Source organism: Myxocyprinus asiaticus, chromosome 16 (genome assembly GCF_019703515.2).
Source record: "Myxocyprinus asiaticus isolate MX2 ecotype Aquarium Trade chromosome 16, UBuf_Myxa_2, whole genome shotgun sequence".
NCBI classification, from domain to species: Eukaryota; Metazoa; Chordata; class Actinopteri; order Cypriniformes; family Catostomidae; genus Myxocyprinus; species Myxocyprinus asiaticus.
In genome coordinates, this window is record NC_059359.1 from 34,409,711 (window position 1) to 34,431,285 (window position 21,575).

The following is a 21,575-nucleotide window of genomic DNA, read 5'->3' on the forward strand; positions in this document are numbered from 1 at the left end:
AATGCCATTTGTGTGGTTCATCAAGAAAAAGGTTAAGGTATAATTAACTTCTTTACTAAAGAGAAACAAAGAATGGCTTCTTTACATTAGTTACTGGTGTATTTGGTTTTAATTAGCAAGTCAATAGTGAAGGTTTTAATTTGTCTGTTTACAAAAAAGTTTTGCCATCCATTCAGGATGGCATGTATTAGAATTTACAGTTGTATATATTAGAACAGCAGATATTTATAAACTTGTGAACTTAAGTAAAATGAAAAAAGACTGCTAAAAAACAATGTTAAATATAAATTATCAAGGACCCACATACAAATGTGACAATCATTTGATATGAACAGTTCATCACAGACATTTTTTACTACACATAAGCAATGATTTTGTGCAAGTATTGCTAATTTCAAATGGAATTCTTAAAGTTTTATATAAACATTAACTTTTGCTGGCTCATTCCCAGATGTCTGGAATTTGGACCTTATGCCGGTGTTATTTTTTTTTTATTCTAGCATTTGATCAATTTAATGGTCTTTTTTAAATTGTTCTCTCAATCATGGAAATATAAGGGAATTTTAAAACTAATTACCAGGCCTACAAAAGTTATTGCATAATCAAGGACATTTCTATTGTGATTTGTACGTTTTTGTATGATTGTTTGTTTGCTCTTATTTGTATCCTGTGATAAGGACTCGAAATCCTTACATGATCATGAACAACTGAAAAAGCCATGGCAAAATAATGTAAATAAATTGATCAAAAGGTATGTAAACCATATTTATATTTTCATTTGAAAAAAGAGCCATCTGGCTTATACCAATGAGGTACTAAAGCAGGGGAAGTTAACTTTCATATACGGTGATTAAAGTCAGTAGTATGTATACAAAAACAGTCACTAAGAGCAGTTATTTAATCCAGGATGTGGTTTAATCCATTCCACTTTCAGATGTGCTGTTTGATGAGGAGGGTGATGATAAGCAGTGGAAGGGCCAACAGCCATATGTGCAGTTTAACAGTAGCAGCTCCACTGTAGTTGCACAGACGACCACTACAGCATGTGACCTGAACGCCGTTTCCATTACTGTCTACGGAGGCAGAGGATGCACCAGCTGTGCAGATTTTTGAACTGGAGCAATGCTTCACAATGGCTTTAACACTTCCTAGAAAGGCAGAGAGGTTCCACAGTAGACATCATTTTCCAGTTTTTCCACCTGACAAATTGAGTAATCGAGGTTTTCTTGATTGATACACCAGCTCTGTTAACTCATGTTGCTTTCAGAGCTGCCATTCTGTTTTAATAGGTAACCCACCTTGGTTTAATACGACTCATCTGTGATGCGGTTTTTGCCATTTTTATGTAGCCCTCAGATAGAGTATAGCCTATTATCTCTCAATATTTACATAAATGTCTGGTACAATACACTGTAATCCTGAGGTAATCCTAATTGCTCCTCCTCTGTGTATGAAAGAGAGTGACTAAGTTTGGTAGAACTAAAATGAGGCATACAGAACGAGAACTACTGACATATTAGAGGACTGGTAACATGATATCTCGTATGGTTTCAGGATATTGTGCTTATATAACTATTCCTAAAGCTTGGTCTGAAGGATTTTAGTTTTATAATGCCATCATCTTGGAACAATTTGTAAATTGTCTTGAAATTTCAGATCAGATTACCCTTAGTTAGTTAGAAACTACTGTTAGATCAGAGTCAGAAAAAAGGTACAATGCAGGTACATACACTCAAAATGAGTTAGTGGTACAAAAATGGTCCCAGTGAAGGCCCTTCTACCTTAAAATGAACAATTTAGTACTTTTTTTCTTGCCATGTAATCACTTAATGGTATTTGTAAATTGTTTTACTTACCCTTATTTAAATATTTTTATGCATTGCATCATGTTGCTTTGGATCGTGGTCAGGTCTTTTTTGATTAAAATCTCAATGGGACCACATAAAGGTACTATAGTAATTATAAGGATCTGAGAAAATGATAAACATCTGAGCCATGATCTTGCATTATGGTGTGTGTCTTTAAGAATCATGTTCAGTGAATTTCTGATAGAAATTACTTTGAACTACCAAAGACTATTTAACCTAAGACAGACCACTTGTATTAAATTGAAAGGGAGGAATTGGAACGCGCAATATGGTGGATGTCGAAAAGGAAGACCCGCCTACAGGTAAAAGGGCCAATCACCTTTTAGATACAGACAGAATAGAGCGCAACAGTGCCTGCCCACTTTTTCAGCCATCTGGGTTCCGGAAGTATTTTTCCCATTCATTTTTTTACATAGGCTTTTCATAAAATCCTCCATAAAAGAGCTCTAAGCCATGAACCAAACCAACCAGCTCAGAGGTGAATCACAACATTACAAACTTTGATTTAAGGCAAAAAAGTATTTGAAAATTGGACAAAAAGACAAAGGTACAAGGCTGTGTACTTATCTTTCACGTGGGCACAAACTACAGTCCCATTAAGCATTGGGAATGATGTAATTAAATAAATAAAAAACAATGGGACTATTGATTTTAGGTTGTTCATTTTAAGTATAGAAACATTATATTTTGTTTTTTGCTAAATATTCTGATTTGACAAATATATATGTAATTTAAGGGTGAAAGGAGACTGATCTGGTTGTGTCATTCACAGTGCGTCATGGGAATGGGCGGTTGCTACTGGGCTCCTTTTGCGAGCTTTGTTGGCCTCTGTTCTCTGATTGGTTGATCTTTCTCTGTTGGACCATGGGTAATGTAGTTATTCACCAAGAATTCCGCTATCAAATAAAAAAATGTATCAATGAAGTTTAAATAACTCAAGATAGATGGCTTCAACTGATACCATCGACCTCGGAGCTCATGTTAGGTCTGTCTTTAAAGGTTTATAAGCTATCTTTGAAAATCAATTTGTCTATGGAAAAACTAAATGGGATTTTTACTTCTGGAACGAAACCGTTGCTCTCTATTGCAGGTTTTTTTTTTTTTTTTTTTTTAAGCATAATCTAAGCTAATGAAGCTACTATTGTTGTCAGATTTAACTACGGATTTGAAATATGTTCTTTGATCGTAATCTTGACCAACCGTTCAGGAGATTTCGGTGTTTTCCCATTTAAGTAGATAGTAGCTGTACTTTTATGCAGCTTGTATCCATAAAAATTGCTGCCAGGGAGCGTTCCAAAGATGGCCTCCGAGTGGACTGACTTGCCTTAAAGTAACTTTGGTACTACATACTGAAATTTGATCAATTGAAAAGTACAACAGATGACTTCTTGTTTTGTGTTTTAAGCCAAAGCAGTCCTGTTGTGGGTCTGTTCGTTCCCGTTTTAACATACAACTTATAACTAGATAATTTACACTTTTACACATATTTTTACATCATTACAGCAAGCCCTGGGCTGCTCAAATATCAATCTCAAAGCATTGTTTACCTAGTGTGGCTACGGTGGTCATACAGGTGTCGAATGGAGCTTGACAGTCCATAGAGCTTTTGTTACACTCGTCATTAGATGTTACGGATCCGCACACATAACACGTCAGTGTATTTACTGCAAAAGAGCAAAACATAGTGGATTACATGGATATACTGTATGTCAATTATATTGACAAATCTTATATTATTTGTAATAAACATTCAACATTATTGCAATACATTCGATAAAATAATATTTGAGTACTTCATCCTTGAAACTGTTATGTTGAATGAGTGTTTACACAGTACACATTTCATCTCGGTTAAATATTGACAGTCTCTTACTGCACATCGACACGGAAAGCTGAAGTAGTCGAGCTTACAAAGTAGCTCAACTGAAACTAAATAATAAAAAATAATAATTGATATATTTGTTTCCATAGCAGTCCTTAGCCCTACTGAGCATTCTTCATAGAAGGCAGGTCAGCTGAAAACTCCCATAAAATAAACCCAAATTAGACAACTGCCATTTCATACTAGATTACAGTGTAAACAAGTCAAAATACAAATTTAAAGCAATTCATTCAAGCGCTCTCGAAATGAATCAAAAGGCATACCTGAGTGTACAGTAAGGAGTAAACAGAGCAGAGTAGAAAGGAACCCCATTCTCCGAGACTACTGAGTGCATATGTGGGAGGGTGTTCACTCGCTGACTGAAACTGTGTTCAAAGATCCACCCAACAGACATTCTTTCACTTTTGCTGTGACACATACCACAGCTGGCATACCCTCATGCTTTTGGCATGGTGTCACAATATTCCCGTCACATTTTAACATGACAACCGTCGGAGGCGACTACATGTCAAACAGAGCAGAGCGTTGTGTTCACAATAGTGACTAGCCTTCTTGTGTCTTTAAAACTGAGACATAGTGTAAGATCTCAGTCTGATCTTCCTCAGTGAATTCTTTGAACATTTCAGTGGCACTTGTATTTATTGTGACTAGATAAAAGTAAAGATTATTGCTTTTACTACTTAGTGAACAGTTCAGGAAAAGAAACTCCCTGAAGTGTGACATGCTACACGCCATCTAACATCATTAGGTTCATTCTTTTATAATTGTTATGTATGCAGCTTTTATGACCTCATACTGAGAGACTACATGGAATTAAATGGTACTTTTATTCATTTGTCACACAGCAGGACCGTTTAAAATGAACTATTTAAGGCAAAAGGTTAATAAATAACCTAAGATATACACTTTCCTTATACATTATTATAATTTTTTAACCTAAAATCTTGACTGTGAAAACAAATGTCCCTAAAAACATAATGCATTAACTACACGTGCTGGTTTGTTGAATACATTTGATGTCACCATTATGGTCAGCCAACTATTCATGTCCCGCCCTCTCAACCAACAGGTCTAACTGCTTCCACTAATGGGAGAAACTAATAACACAAAGATTAAAATCAACTCCTGTTTTGTTTTTTTCCGGTTTTGTTTAGTGACAACAAACCAAGGAGAAACAAAGGAGAAGAAAAATATTTCTTGTCAAGCTTTAATTAAAAGTTTTTTTTTTCTTCTATAAGAAAGACAAATTAAATCATATTTACTAGATAAAACGAAATAAATTTTTTTTTTTTTTTTTCAAAATCTCACTCAAAAAATTATTTCAAGATTAAAACATTTTAATTTAAAGGTGCAATATGTAAAAATGTTCATGTGATATTATCCTTTTTTGCCAATGTGTGAACGGCTTGTAACGCAACTTAAAAAATGAGTCCTTCCCGGACTTCCTAGGTTGCCAGTTAAAGCCTGTAGAATGATTTTCATGCGAAGGGAGCATGTTGCTTTTGCCGGGAAAATCCAAAGTATGTGACGTTTATGCGCGCTCCCGAGAGCCTTGCCTCAGTGCTTCTCTTCCGCTATTCAACAGCGTCAACAGACAGTCTGCAACACTAGGTAATGTTATCTTCGAGATGGAATCCTGAAAACGTCCGGCTCCCAGCACAACACCGACTCCTACACAAACTCAGAGTAAGCCAAAAAAAAAAAAAAAAAAAAAAAAAAAAAAACATTTATCTACTGATTCCCGTCTGGCTAAGCGGAAAAGTGATCGTGGTCAAGTGAAAACTAGAGTGAACATCAGCAGGACATTTGATTCCTGGAGGGAACTTCGTTTGGTTTTGGGGATCAAAACCGACCCTGAATTGGTGTTTTTCTGATTGGACAGGTAAACTTACATAACTGCAAAGCATGTGAAATATAGTGCCATAAGGATTGATCTGTGTAATTTTAACTAACTTAATCTTGCCTGCTAACGCTGATGAATTGCAAGCTACCTTGCTTCATAACTTTCAGATAATTTCAGCGATCTTCTCTTTATACTAAAAGTCAGGTACACAGCATAAATTTAAGCAAATACACTGGTTTCTTGATCGTAGTACAACATATGATATACAAAACCTACAATAGTGCAACATAACAGTGCAGTGCAACAGTAAACTGTCTGGAATAGTTCGGTAGTATGTAGCTGTATGTGTGTATCAGTATGTTATGTTAGCTGATAAGTAGTTTTAGTTTAGTCTCAAAGTTTGTAGTAAAACAATCATAACTGTGTAATTTTAATTATGCTACCTCATCTGTCAGCATGATGCCGGTGAATCATGTTCAGCCTCTTTGTACGTTACGTCATTGTTTTGGTCGATGCTCGCTCGCATCCCTATGGAGTGTGTGCACGAGCACGAGCAACAGGTAGCTGGCTGCAGTTCACTTAATGGCCACAGGTGTCATTAATAACAAGGGTTTCTGAATCTTACATACTGCACCTTTAAAACCAAAATTCCATCAATTTGAATTGAGTAATTAAAAAAAAAAAAAAAAATTTTTTTTAATTTTTATTAATTTAGTTAAAAATCACACAGTCAAATCTGATGGAATTTTGTCATGAAATTGAAATATTTTTTGAGTGTGACACTGAGAATTCCCCTTTTATAATTTATACTTTCATACTAAACAAGACCAAATAATGTACATAACAAAATAATACTCTTAAAACATTAACAATAAATAGCATACTGAAGCTTCCCCTATCAGCACATGTTAAGAAAATCCAGTATTAAACACCAGCACCCAAATTACTATCAGTGGCATATGAGAGAGGAAGAACTTCTGCCTATAAATTTGCAGTTTGAGACCAATGCAAAGCAGCAAACCAAAATACAAATTGTATTGAAATCTGCAGAGGACAAGTGTGTTCAGTTTGATTTTGCTGGGCTGACTATGACAAACAGGTTTTTTTTTGTTTTTGTCTGGGATCGAACGTCTTTGTGTTTGAACTTTAAAAAAAAAAGTGAGTCAGTAGGTTGATACTGTAATTACTAGTATTACCATTTCAGTCATCCATAAAAGCAAAAATGAGTATTGTTTTAGTTACTTTTAGTGCTTGCATTACTTTTTGTTGTCTGGTGCAGTGGTTATCAAATGGTTTTGCATTGGACATCAAGTGACGAGTCACGATACAACACACACTTTAAGCTCTATATAAATCACAAACCATTACATAGAGGAGGGGATTCCCAATAAAATGAGCCCACAACATAACTAACATAATGACATAACATAATTGCATGCATAGGTCATTAGATAATCCACAGAAAGCACAATGTGCAGATAGCATCTGGCTATCTGGCATCTTGCAATCTAGCTGAAAACACATCAGCTTTCCTGGATAAGATGACGTCATCGGAAATTAGGTTGCATCATGGAATGCTAAACCAATCGGATTGGGTTCAGATCAGTGCTAAAAAGTCATCCATATTTGGGCAGAGAGACATGTGATTGGTGACTGTTGCATAAGTACATGACACAGACTCAATAATGACTCAAATGGCACAGAATGAAACTCATTCTGTGAAATCTCATAACTAAAATCATGTTTGCATGCTATGCAAACCTTTGGTCATTGTTGTGTTTGCATGTGTAATTAGTTCTTATGTACAATTATTATGTTTTATTTGTTTGGAGAGGCTTTTGGACATTTGGAGACATTTTTGTACACTAGCATACATTATTTTTGTAATGATATAACTTTTGATTGCTTTGTTGATTCAACACAAAATTTTACTTATTTACAGTTGACATAATTGGGAACAAAACAGCTACATTATTTACACCCTGAGGTATATAATGCCAAATCAGAAAAATAAGAAAAATGTTAATTTTTTGGCTCTCAGGCTGAGAGTCTCAGAATTTAACATAATCTATATCATTCCACAAAATATGTGAAAAGTTTTCTTTAAAATGATAAACACTTGACCCTCCTTGTTTGTTTTTGTTTGTTTGTTTGTTTTTTGATGAGTTTTAAGCCTTTAATTTTGGGTATGCCACTAAAACTAAAGCTAAAAGGGTTAAGAAAACAAAAATGTCCATAAAATCAAACATTAAAATGTATTAATGTTACTATGAACTGCATAGGGCCAACATTCTTTATATATTCAAATTAATATGATACTGAATGTCACTTAAATTTCTCTTCTCTTTTAAATGGTTCCATGCTCTAATTTGGCAAATTTCTACCAAGTTACATATGTATATGTACCCAAATACCACAGAGATTGATTTGACGCATGACCTTTGACATCATCAACAAAAGAAGCATTTTCTCCACTAGCTCCTTTTAAAGGCGATAAGCCTATTTATTTTGATTTCCTAATGATGCATAATTTTATTGACCATTTTTTCCCCTGCTGTCCACGACCCCATCAGAACAGACCTGCAATCTACTTTTGGGTCGCAACCCACCAGCTGAGATCCACTGGTCTGCCTGAGTCAATACTACATACAAGTTTGAGTGTAAAGCAGTTGTGCGCTGCTATTCTCTTAAGCTGTGGGTTGTTTCAGTATGAATTACTGTAAATGTAGCTTAGTCAATTTTTGCAACAGACAGCAGTCAGCAGGCTCATTACAAGAATACACAGGAGAGGACTTTTGGCAACTGTAATGCCCCTTTTCATTTCCTAATGGTTCTCCTGTATTGCATGCATGAAGAGGCCAAGCTCTCAGAGAAATCTGTTGAGTAGATGCTCAGTCCTCATGTGGCTTTACTTTGGGTTTCCTCCTGTGTGATGCCCCATAATCGCGAGACCTGGATTTGCTCACAGGGTAAATCCTGTTGACCATTTAAAGAGCAATGTCAGTCAATGACTAATAAAATGTTTTAATGTTAATAAACCTTGTATTTTGCACACAACAGCAAGCTCTTATCTGATTGTCTGTTTTTACGCAACCTATAGGTGCCAGTATTTATGGGTGTTTTCTCAGTCAGGGAAACAAAGTCATGGTTAAAAGGTACAGGGCTGCAACAATCAATGCATAAGAGGAAGATCTAGTCAATTAATTTGAAAATGTTTGCAAGGTCTGACACATACATTTTTCAAATAAATTTAGAGCTATCTGGCTGCCTAAATGGGCTGCCCTTAGCCAGAATTAGTTGCAAATTGGACCTGACTTTATGGCAATTGTAACCACCCAGTGAAAAAAAGAGGCAACGATTGACCTTTCTACCCATCATTTCATGGTACATGCAGTAACTGTAAGTGTTCCACACCTGCGCTGATAGAGGTAGATGAGGAAGACCACATCATCCCTGAAGCAGGCTAGCTGATGGGGTCCAGGGGTAGTTATTACTCCACTGAATACATCACTGATAAACGTGTTCAAGCCCTAAGAATCAAAAGTAAACCAGCATTGTCACTCAGTCTGATAACATGAGGATATTATAGAGTGTTATAGAGTTGTTTTTAGAATATTTATTTTGGATGTAAGTGGATGAAATATCTATATGTGACTTTCTAATCAAGCACAAACTGATAATACATTGGCATTCCCCCTAGAAAAGTTACACGTTTTGATATAAAAAATATTTAATTGAGTGATATTATACATTTTGCTGTTATATTTTATTACCCTGAGGACCATTATAATGTTAGACAAGTTAAGGTTTTATGTGCCAAAACCAGTTATTTTTTCCGCCCTATCTCTCTACCTTAGAAATGAATGGGGCATTTGTTTTGTGGTAAGGTTCAATATAGTTTGCACTGCCCTGTCATTACATAACCTCTTTATAAAGCCTGCATTACATTTTGACAGATTCACAAAATAACACACTGAAATGTGCCACACAAACCATTAAGATCACACTGAAATGATCAAGTACCCTGTTAAAAATAAACTACAGCTACGATATCCTAACATTTGTATCATTTGGAAGGAAGTGCAGAGTGGCAGGTGCTACACATTGCCCAAAAACCACTAGGTTTGACAAACTTTCTCCAATTTTACTTTGTCATTAATTCTTCTGGTGTTTAGGAATAATAGCATCAATCCAGCTTCATCCTCATCAACTGTGACTTCATGCAGGACAAGTTTCTAACACTGAAAAGTTATCATTGACGTGTACATGTGACCGTTCATGCGTTGACATATATATTTGTTAGAACTGTCAAAATTAATGTTAACACGTGATTAATTTAAAAGATTTAATGTTTATATTTTTCTTAATCACGTTTAACGCATTTACCGTTAATTCATCATAAACCAGCATAAACACTGGTTGGAAGGGTGGAACCTTTGAGATGTGTCTGCTCGGAGTCATTACACTGACGCACACACCACGACCACACACACAGCAGTGATTCAGTGTCAGTGATAAAGTGATGGGGAAAGGAGCTCTTGATGCTATTTTTGTAAAAATCAAGCCCAGATGGAACTTGTGACAGAAATCAAGTATTTTTTGCAGCCCAAGTAAGGCACATTTTAATTACCACAGAAGCATGCCAAGTCTTAACTATCAACAAAACGCAGAATGAGACGTTTTCGTCTGCAAGCACTTTTCATGTGGTGTCAAGCGTTGCTTGAAGCTGGCGCTGACACCCTGACGTGAATCATGAATGCAGCTGCACGATTGCTGTAACAAAGCGGACAGCCACAGTCTACCAGCAGATTAATATTGTGGAGGATGAGAGTTTAAGAGATTTAATGCCCATTGCAATGAATATGCAACCTATGTGGGGAATAGTTCTTTCAATTAGTCAAACTCTCACTTAGACTTTGGGAAATGTTTAATGTTACTTGAATTGGTGATATTTCAGTTTCTTTATACTGTGGAAGACATTATTTGGGAAATTTTAATAAAGCATGTTTCTCCTAAGAAAGAAATAAGTGCATTTTGACAGAAAAAGAAGTATATTTAGAGTCAAATTTATGCATTTCCAAAATATGTGATTAATCATGATTAACTACGAAAAATTATGCAATTAATTGATATAAACAAATTTAATTGACTGACAGCACTAATATTTATCTATTTTAGGGCTGTCAATAACGATGCCAAACGATGTTGCCGAATCGCAATTAATCGCATATCAATATGTACTGTATTTATAATATAAATAATTATAAATATAATAAATAATATATAACAAATATTAAAATGCAAATAATTCAAATACATAACATAATTTACACTTATTGGGGCAGCAGACAAGTAAAGCATTTAGACAATACAAAAAGTGGTTTTAAAAGTGTTTTATTTCCATATCATCGAACATAACCCTATTATTGCCTTCTTCCCTCTGCACTATTTTAAATTTTTGGTCTATCATGGGTAATGAGGAATGCTTTTGGAGGATCTTACTGTGGTTGTGTCACATCTCAATGGTTTTCAGTATCTCTAGTCATAAGCGCTGTGTTTTTAGGATGCAGTGTCAAGTTATACGTAGTTTGAAACACATCTTGAGATCCCTGAATTCTGTTGTGCTCCATTCAGCTTTGTTTGAGCCCAAAAAAACGCATCATCTGTGGAAGACTGTGCTGCCTGCTCTCGTTGGTTTGACAAAGCATGTTGCCTTCACAGCTGGAGCTGACTGCCCCCTACTGCAATGTGGTACATCAAGCTTGAATTGCTCCGATGGTAAGAACATTCCTCATAATGGAATTTATGTATAGGACGGGAGCATGATTAATTGCATAATTTTTTTAACGCATTATTTTTCATATAATTAATTGCACCAAATTAAAGCATTAAATTGACAGCCCTAATCTATCTACTGTAGATCAGAAAGTTGTGGAACATCAGAATGATACTTTTAGCAACTTAAATAAATGCAGTGCAAAAAATTTAAGTTACAGTATGTTTTTATAGTACAGCTTATAGTAACTCTTTTTTTTAAGATTGCAGAATGACCCCTTTAATGTACCTTATACATTAAGATGGACATCTGTAGGTGAGATACTGACTTTAACTGTGGAAAAAAGCAAAAAAACAGGAGGATTCAGAAGAAACAGCAGAGAAAAAGATTACTGCGAATGAGCTGTATTTTGAGGGCTGGTCTATAAACAAACCTTGTAATTGATGAACAGCTGAGGAACCATTGACAGAAATCCAAAAGCATAAACACCTGGATGTTTCAAGAAATTAGAAACTATTATTTGACTTAATTTCTAAGTAAATACTCAAGTGTTCCTTTAGAATACAGTTAACAGTACTGTTAAAATGAATATTTCAGCTCTTACCACTAATAAGGCCATTGGTTATCCAAGAGTACCAACTATTGAGAGTACACAACACAATGATACATAAATACATTTATATGTTGATATTAAATGAGAATAATAAACAAAAGAATAAGCAACCATAATGCAATAATGCTACCTTTTATTTTGGAGGTATAAGTATGAGTATACGGCCCCACTGATACACAACGGATAAATCAGATATGACAAGAACTTCATGGCCTGTAAGTGAAGAAAATGTCTAAGTGTAGCTTTTTTAACGGTTTGATCAGTCTGAAAGCACACACATTTCCTCAAACTAGCAGAAAAGCGAGTCAAGGCACCTGTGTAGGTGACACATGTTATAGTGAGTTTTAACAGCAAGGCAAACTAATTTTCAGCACCTAATTATTTATTATGGGTTATACCTTAGAGTCATACTCTTCTGTTGCTCGCTCAAAATCATCCATTCTTTCATCCTTCAAGGAAACATCTCAGAATGAGTAAAACATATAGCATATTTCTCAGAAATGTAATATTGTCATTACTGAGTATAAGTAATAAATACTTACATGAAATTGAGGACAAAGTGCTATGACCTTATTAACCTTCCACAACTACAAATTAATGAGATATAAAGTGGTTATTACAAGAACAAATAATACAAGTGGATAATTCATATTCAGTACATTTGGTTTATACAAACATAAAATGCTACGTTAATTGCCAGCAGTTCAAAATGAGTACATTTAATCTATTTTTGTACCTCAATTAGAGCTGCAATCCCAATGGGCAGCAGAATGAACCAGCCAGATTGCTCTTCTAGTAGATGGAGGAATAATACTATGGTGCTAAAACATCTCCACAGCACTGCAGAGATACAGAGAAACACATGTTTAAAGCTTGGTACCTTTTCCCAAATGAGACAGTTCAACATACTGCAGGTATTTATGCTGTACCTGATCTCTTAGAAATGCCTGCTAAACTCTTCTTTTCTCGCCAGAATCTTATGTCATTCTTGAAGGCAAAGACTTCAAATGAGAGCTGCAAAATAAAGTATTCCAATAATATGATATTTGTATATACACATACACATTAAAGATAATACATATACAAAAGCCAGTATAAAAAAACAAATATTTTACATGGAATGCAGGCATGAGAACAGACAAAGCCAAGACATGCAGCCCGTTATCAACAAACATGGATTTAATTTCATCAAGGTTCTGCTCGGAAAATCCTGCAAGAGAAAAGCATTAATTTGATCAGAACTGAATTAAACATTAAACTTGAATTATTGCCTTATATGATATTTAATGCTGTTGTGTCGCTCACCAAAATGCTTGAGTGAGTAAATGACAGCTTGTATGTGGATCCATATTCTGAATTTGCGTAAGGTTATGGTTTCATATGATATTGTCAGCGGGACAGCTTTTGTGGTGCTGTTTATCTCCTGGGTAGTTTATAACATGTTAAAGTACATTCACAAATCAAGCGCATATTAAAATTATACACACCATCTCAAAACTGCCATGAAAGAACAAATATATATACTATTAAGTCCTTCATTCGGCTTCTTAGCTCATCGACCAGGAGAAGCGGCAGATACAATTTCTTTTTTTCCTTTTTTCCATCTTCAACTCTGAGGAAATAAATAATAAAAAAAGAAAAGAAAAAAAAAGATTGTTTTCTAGATCAGAGGTATTACATTCACACATGTATCAGATAGTGCACATGATTAACTTTTTTCTGTTTAACACCAGTAAACTATGCAACAAGAGTAATTCTGTAACTGATATTATTATCAGTTACATCTGAACTGATTTAAAGAACTCACATTTTCATATAGCGCCGCAGGTCACTTGGTACAGCAGCACTGCTAAATGTGAAGTCCTCATTCATTACATTCAAGTTAAGTCGTGATCTCCAGTAAGAAACAATCTGCTGCTTCTCTGGTGCCTTTAGCCAGCAGACAAAACAGGAAAATATCCACATTTAAAGGGATAGTTCTCCCAAAAATGAAAATGTTCTCATAATTTACTCACCCTCATGCCATCCCAGATGTGTATGAATTTCTTTCTTCTGCAGAACACCAAGATTTTTAGAAGAATATTTCAGTTCTATAGGTCCTCAAAATGCAAGTGAATGGTGATCAGACCTTTGAAACTCCAAAATGTACATAAAGGCAGCATAAAAGTACTCCATTTGACTATAGTGGTTTAATCCATATCTTCAGAAGCGATATGATATGTGTAGATGAGAAACAGATCAGTATTTAACTCTGTTTTCACTGTAAATTCTCCTCCCTGCCCAGTAGGTGGCAATATGCATGAAGAATGCAAATTGCCAAAAACAAAAGAAGTGGAGACTGGTGAAGTGGAGATTGATAGTAAAAAAGGTCTTAAATATTGATCTGTTTCTCACCCACACCTATCACATCACTTCTAAAGACATGGATTAAACCACTGTAGTCTTATGGATTACTTTTATGCTGCCTTTATGTCCTTTTGGAGCTTAACCCTTGTTCGTCAATTTTAAAAAATGTCCGCGCCAAAAAACTGCCATAATAATATTATATATACATTTTTAATTACATGGTGTCTCGATTAATTAATCAAATTAATCCCATATATAAATATTTGCTGAGAAAGCCCCTCAAATAACAATAATTCAATATATAATTATGAAATAATTATAAAAAGTTATCATTAAATTACAAATTATGTATATATATATATATACACACAATCGTTCAAAAGATTAGGGTCACTTACTCATTCTTTATTTTTTTATTATTATTATTATTTTTTTTTTTTCACATTTTAGAATAATAGTAAAGTCATCACAACTATGGAATAATAGAAATGGAAATATGGGAATTATGTTGTGACAAAAAAATGAAAAATAAATAAATCCAAAATAAATCAAAACTGTGTTATATTTTAGCATCTTCAAAGTGGCCACACTTTGCCTAGAATTTTCAGAAATGTACTCTTGACATTTTCTCAACCAACTTCTTGAGGTATCACCCTGAGATGCTTTTTAAACAGTATTGAAGGAGTTCCTATCTATATGCTGGGCACTTAGTGGCTGCTTTTCATAATTATTCGATCCAAGTCATCCAGTTCAAAAACTTTTTTTTTTTTTTCTTTTTTTTTTTTTAATAAAACTTTAGCTTTGTAATTAAATAAATTAATATGCTGGCACAACTATATTTTTGTCTCCAACACTAATTTCAAACATTTAAGCATACACCTTCTGATCAAAAGATGTTTAAGATCATGAGAAACATTTCAGGCAAGTGACCCCAAACTTTTGAACAGTACTGTATATATTTACAGTGGAAGTCAGAAGTTTACTTACACTTAGGTTAAAGTCATTAAAACTCATTTTTGTTTAACCACTCCACAGATTTAATATCAGAATCAGCTTTATCAGAATCAGCTTTATTGCCAAGTATGCTTACACATACAAAGAATTTGTCTTGGTGACAGGAGCTTCCAGTGTACAATACAAAACAGCAACAAGACATAGATAATAATAAAAAAATAATTAAATATTGAATAAAAAAAAATAAAATAAAAAAAATCTGAATATAAAATAAAGTATATATAGAATACACATACATATATACACATACATACACATACGTAGTGCAAATGTAAATACACATCTGTTATATACAGTGCAAGGGGATGTAATGACAGAAGAGGTTGGATGTGATGGATAAATATAAAAAGACTAGACTGTGAATAGCATTTTAACTGTTCATGAGATGGATAGCCTGAGGGAAAAAACTGTTCCTGTGCCTGACGGTTCTGGTGCTCAGAGCTCTGAACCGTCGGCCAGAAGGCAACAGTTCAAAAAGGTAGTGGGCAGGGTGAGTGGGGTCCAGAGTGATTTTTCCAGCCTTTTTCCTCACTCTGGAAGTGTAGAGTTCTTGAAGGGAGGGCAGGGGGCAACCAATAATCCTCTCAGCAGTCCAAACTGTCCTTTGTAGTCTTCTGATATCTGCTTTCGTAGCTGAACCAAACCAAACAGTTACTGAAGTGCAGAGGACAGACTCAATGACTGCTGATTAGAACTGTATCAGCAGCGCCTGTGGCAGGTTGAACATCCTCTTGATGTGGATATGAGCAAACTATAGTTTTGGAAAGTCGTTTAGGACATCTACTTTGTGCATGACACGAGTAATTTTTCCAACAATTGTTTACAGATAGATTGTTTCACTTTTAATTGACTATATCACAACTCTAGTGGGTCAGAAGTTTACATACACTAAGTTAACTGCCTTTAAGCAGCTTGGAAAATTCCAGAAAATGATGTCAAGCCTTTAAACAATTAGCTTCTGATAGGAGTACTGAATTGGAGGTGTACCTGTGGATGTATTTTAAGGCCTACCTTCAAACTCAGTGCCTCTTTGCTTGACATAATCGGAAAATCAAAAGAAATCAGCCAAGACCTCAGAAAAAAAAAAATGTGGACCTCCATAAGTCTGATTCATCCTTGGGAGCAATTTCCAAATGCCTGAAGGTACAATGTTCATCTGTACAAACAATAGTATGCAAATATAAACACCATGGGACCACGCAGTCATCATACTGCTCAGGAAGGAGATGCATTGTCTCCTAGAGATGAACGTATTTTGGTGCGAAAAGTGCAAATCAATCCCAGAACAACAGCAAAGGACCTTGTGAAGTTGCTGGAGGAAACAGGTAGACAAGTAACTATATCCACAATAAAACGAGTCCTATATCAACATAACCTGAAAGGCTGCTCAGCAAGGAAGAAACTGCCATAAAAAAAGCCAGACTACAGTTTGCAAGTGCACATGGGCACAAAGATCTTACTTTTTGGAGAAATGTCCTGTGGTCTAATGAAACAAAAAAATGACCTGTTTGGCCATAATGACCATCGTTATGTTTGGAGTAAAAAGGGTGAGACTTGCAAACAGAAGAACACCATCCCAACCATGAAGCATGGGGGTGGCAGCATCATGTTGTCCGGGTGCTTTGCTGCAGGAGGGACTGGTGCACTTCACAAAATAGATGGCATCATGAGGAAGGAAATTTATGTGGATATATTGAAGCAAAATCTCAAGACATCAGCCATTAAGAAAGCTTGGTCGCAAATGGATCTTCCAAATGGACAATGACCCCAAGCATACCTCCAAAGTTGTGGCAAAATGGCTTAAGGACAACAAAGTCAAGGTATTGGCCATCACAAAGCCCTGACCTCAATCTGATAGAAAATGTGTGGGCAGAACTGAAAAAGCTGTGTGTGAGCAAGGAGGCCTACAAACCTGACTCAGTTACATCAGTTCTGTCTGGAGGAATGGGCCAAAATTCCAGCGACTTATTGTGAGAAGCTTGTGGAAGGTTACCCAAAACGTTTGACCCAAGATAAACAATTTAAAGGCAATGCTACCAAATACTAACAAAGTGTATGTAAACTTCTGACCCACTGGGAATGTGATGAAAGAAATAAAAGCTGAAATAAATCATTCTCTCTACTATTATTATTATATTTTACATTCTTAAAATAGTGATCCTAACTGACCTAAGACAGGGGATGTTTTCTATGATTAAATGTCAGGAATTGTGAAAAATATATATATACTATACACTATATATATATTCAGATAATTAAAATGCATTACATTACTGTGGCAGAGTTAAGCATTGATAAGACAATACAAAAAGCGGCTTTAGAATCCACTGTATTGTTTATTTGCATATTATTATTAAGCCAATCAATGGCATACAGTTCACAGCAATCCATTTTGCAAGTGAATTTGACAATCAGTCCAAGATTTATTATGATGGCTTGTCTAAGGACCCGTCAATGTACATTGCGTTAGACGGACGTTTTGGAGCGTCTCACTTTGGTTGTGTTGCGTCATAAACATACCATTTTTAAGTCGCTGTGTCAAGTTAAATGTAGTTTAATACTTAGAAGAACACATTTTGAGATCCCTTAGTTCGGATTCGCACTCCATTAAGCTGTGTTTTGAACACAAGAAAGCATCTTCTTGTTCTGTGGGCACTTGAAGGGTTGTTTTGTTCTCTGTATAAGCTGCAGGTTGCCTATCAAGCTGAAGTTTCGCTTACTGCCCCCTGGAGAAAACAGGTGGTACTTAAAGCTTGAATTTCTCCGGAATCTTCCTTATTACCAGTAGCGGAATTAGGCAAGGGCGACATGTGCAGTTGCCCAGGGCGGCATCTTGCGGAGGGCGGCACGAGGCACCCACACAAACATAGAGGTTCATGATTTTATGCTTTAATGGCACTGGGATTAAATATTGCAGTTTTAATGGGGACATTTTTGTCCTTAAGGTCCTGAGTGTACATTCATCATCATTCACTGATTATAGATGTATTATAGGAACTGAGGTTGAAATATCAAAATTCCCCCAAAAATACACACCTTTGGCTAAATTTATGCCACTGGCATTAACACAGCCAAAATGATTGAAAAAACAAAAATGACAAAGACAAAAATGTCCTGAAGGTCGCACAAGGGTTAAACATTTTGGTACGCATTCACTTGCATTGTATGGACCAACTTAGCTGTAATATTCTTCTAAAAATCTTCATTTGTGTTCTGCAGAAGAAAGAAAGTCATACATATCTGGGATGGCATACGGGTAAGTAAATGATGAGAGGATTTTCATATTTGGGTGAACTATCCCTTTAAGGTGTTGCCCCATATCTATCACACTGCATTTGTTTGGGCTGATATGGAAGTTTGTAGTGTAGTAAAAAGTAGTTGAGAACATATGTTTTTATGGACAGAAGTGCAGGATCTAATATTTTGAATGCAGGATTTAAGTGCCCTGACAACACTGAGCTAATCTTAACAGTATATTAAAACACTATCTTACATTACAGTACCTTCACAATACTAAAGCAAACAATGCTTGACTCTGTAAACAAATCATGGCAAAGTCCTATGAACTCAGTTTATATATAAAGAACATTAGATTTATTTTTTCTCCTCTGATTAATCTATTCATTTTTGAAATAGATGAGCCTTGAGTCTGCACTTTAAGATTGCATCATGCCAGTGTTTTGCATTTAGCTTGACACAATAGAGCTGTTCAGGTTGTAATCCTAAAACTCAAAGACAATTAGCATTTTTGACAATGGGTTCCCTCAGTAGCTTTCAATGAGCTTTTATAATGGTAGTTTTGCATTTTGCAGTAAAATTACTTCAGACCTAATTTTACTCATATATCCAAAACTGCCATTCTAAAAAGACCCATATGAAATTCCAGAGGGAACCCATGGCAAATTAGTCTTCAAGGTTGTCCTACAAATTGATGTAATGGCTAAAACGCTCAATAATGTTGGTGTTTTAAATTATTAAATGCATATTTATTTCATTTATACTGTGAAATTTATTACCCTAACATTAATAAAAAATAAAATTAAAAATATCGAATCACCACTGCTGCTGATAGATTGACATTAAATTTGGCAATTTTTTTTTAATCTCTTTTGTAAAGTCATAAAAACGAAATAGTGGATTTCTCCTTTGCTGTTGGACAAAAAACATTGGTCTCCCATGTTCTTCTATAGAAATTTACCCTGCTATATTTTACTTCTGCGTTCCAAACCTGGAAATGTGTAAAGGGTGCACACCTCATGTGTGTCTTTAGTTGTGGTGCCAGTAGACTGAAGTGGGATCATCTGAGAGGTGAGACGGGTCACAAGCCGCACATGTCTACTGTCCTTCCAAGGTGAAACTCCACTCTTGTGTACAAACACTACAGCATGGACTGTCCCATTATTATGAGTCATCTCAGGAAGTGCGAAACTCACATTTCTGTATTCACAACACAAAAATATACTTGATTTATTCAACATGAACAGCTATCTGAGCAACCATGCAAGCACATACACAATAACTAACATGAACTAACAATGAACAATTGTATCTTTACAAATTAACATTAACAAAGATTAATAAATACTGCAAAAAGTTATTATTCATTGTTAGTTCTGGATTAATAATGCATTTACAAACCTAAAGTGAACATAAATTGCCACCTAAACTTGTTTTTGTGAAATATTTTCTTTGAAAGTGTATTTTGCAACCTGCTTTGATATGCAAAGACTTTCATACATTTTTAAGTGGCAGTTTAATGTCCAAATACTTTTGGGAGGCCACTGTTACATGGTACTAAATGGTTACCATACTCATCAACCTGAAAGACTCAAATAATTAGTTATAATGAAATTTAACCCTTTAAGCTACAGGGGTGTTTTTTAAAAGATTTTCTGTTTCATTGGCATACCCCAAAATATCCCAAAATTAAAGCCTTATAACTCAACAAAAGAACAAAAACAAGAAGGGTTAAGTGTTTGGTATCATTTTTAAGAAAAAAATAAAAAAAACAAATTAAAAAAAAAACAAATAAAAAATTTTTTGTTTGTTTTTTTATGTTATAGATTATTATAAATTCTGAGACTCTCAGTCTAAGAGCCAAAAAAAAAAAAAAAGAAAAAAAAAAAAATTCAGCCAAAAATTGACTTATTTTTCTGATTTGACATTATATATCTCTGGGTGTAAATAATGTGGCTCAGAAAAACTGCTTTTGTTTTGTTCCCAATCGTGTCACCTGTAACTGAGCATTTTGTGTTGATACAACATAGAAATCAAAAGTTATAGCATTACAAATTAATTTTTCCTAGTGTCCAAAAATGTCTCCAAGTGACAAAAGCCTCTCCAAACAAATAAAACATAATAATTGTACATAAAAAACTAATTACACATGCAAACACAACAATGACTAAAAGTTTGCATAGCATGCAGACAGGATTTTTGATTTCCATTCTGTGCCATTTGAGTCGACATTGAGTCATGTACTTGGTGCCATCTCCTGGTGGCCATATGTAATTAGAGTGATTGATCACATGACTCTCTGCCCAAATATGGAGGACTATCACCACTGTTTGGAGCAATCTGAACCCAATCTGATTGGTTTGGCATTCCATGCTGTTACAGCATTTCCGATGACGTCATCTGATCCAGGAGAGCTAATGTGTTTGTAGCCAGATAGCCAGATGCTGTGTGCATATTATCTAATGGTCAATGCATCCGATTAATTTATGTTTGGGCTCGTTTTAACGAGAATCTCCTCATCTAAGTAATGGTATGTGTATGTATATGATATTTTATGTTCTGTTTATTTTTCCTGAAGTTATAAGTGAAAATGCGGCATATGAGCAACACCTGTTTACATGTAACATGCATGTCAAAGGCATGTACTAAGCTATTACTCACTATAGTTTTGTCTGTGAGTAAAACAAACAGTTGTATTCTACTCTTTGAGAGCTTTCCAACAACATATTACACATGGCTGTTTGATGAGTTTGATGTTTTTACCGATTACAATAATTTGTACAATGTAAAATGTTAATATATTATCGAAACGGAACACTTCTGATTTGTCTGCAAATTTCAAAGCACTTGTTCAGTCTTGGTTATAATGTCTATATGCATTATAAAGTAGAGCTTCTAAGCTATAAAATGTCACCCATTTTGTGTTGGTCAAGACTGTAGTTATTCATATTTTGATCATTTCTGGCACTACGAGCTTAATGGGTTAAATAGGGCAC

At 35.1% G+C, this 21,575-nt stretch overlaps 2 protein-coding genes and 1 long non-coding RNA gene across 3 annotated transcripts; 1 reads left to right on the plus strand and 2 right to left on the minus strand.

Annotated features, from left to right (window-relative positions):
- Positions 1–85: 85 nt before the first annotated feature.
- LOC127454278 (prostate stem cell antigen-like) lies at positions 86–4,146 on the minus strand. The gene is made up of 3 exons (XM_051721372.1): positions 4,014–4,146; positions 3,416–3,532; positions 86–1,148 (listed from the first exon to the last, which is right to left on the minus strand). The coding sequence occupies exons 1-3, from the start codon at positions 4,060–4,062 to the stop codon at positions 931–933; spliced, it is 384 nt and encodes a 127-aa protein (XP_051577332.1). The 5' UTR covers positions 4,063–4,146; the 3' UTR covers positions 86–930.
- Positions 4,147–5,490: 1,344 nt separating this feature from the next.
- Positions 5,491–11,809, plus strand: LOC127454280 (uncharacterized). Its single transcript, XR_007899508.1, has 3 exons — positions 5,491–5,632; positions 11,228–11,371; positions 11,632–11,809. It is a non-coding gene; the product is annotated as an uncharacterized LOC127454280 (long non-coding RNA).
- Positions 5,626–20,436, minus strand: LOC127454269 (lipid scramblase CLPTM1L-like). Its single transcript, XM_051721359.1, has 15 exons — positions 19,596–20,436; positions 13,790–13,911; positions 13,507–13,594; positions 13,288–13,405; positions 13,098–13,192; positions 12,912–12,996; positions 12,719–12,822; positions 12,525–12,569; positions 12,381–12,431; positions 12,113–12,195; positions 11,974–12,008; positions 11,803–11,858; positions 11,658–11,702; positions 9,008–9,123; positions 5,626–8,569 (listed from the first exon to the last, which is right to left on the minus strand). The coding sequence occupies exons 1-15, from the start codon at positions 19,818–19,820 to the stop codon at positions 8,485–8,487; spliced, it is 1,353 nt and encodes a 450-aa protein (XP_051577319.1). The 5' UTR covers positions 19,821–20,436; the 3' UTR covers positions 5,626–8,484.
- Between the last annotated feature and the right edge of the window lie 1,139 nt (positions 20,437–21,575).

Bases quoted from the DNA above. Each gene is read 5' to 3' on its own strand.
- LOC127454278 (XM_051721372.1), bottom strand. From the start codon at position 4,062: ATGGGGTTCCTTTCTACTCTGCTCTGTTTACTCCTTACTGTACACTCA. The intron at 3,533-4,013 runs GTATGCCTTTTG...GCTCTTTTGCAG, and splicing joins ACTCCTTACTGTACACTCAG to TAAATACACTGACGTGTTAT. The intron at 1,149-3,415 runs GTAAACAATGCT...CTGCCTTTCTAG, and splicing joins GACCACCGTAGCCACACTAG to GAAGTGTTAAAGCCATTGTG.
- LOC127454269 (XM_051721359.1), bottom strand. From the start codon at position 19,820: ATGTTGAATAAATCAAGTATATTTTTGTGTTGTGAATACAGAAATGTG. The intron at 12,570-12,718 runs GTACAAAAATAG...ATTAATTTGTAG, and splicing joins GGATTGCAGCTCTAATTGAG to TTGTGGAAGGTTAATAAGGT. The intron at 11,703-11,802 runs GTTTGTTTATAG...TTTTTTCCACAG, and splicing joins AGCTGTTCATCAATTACAAG to TTAAAGTCAGTATCTCACCT.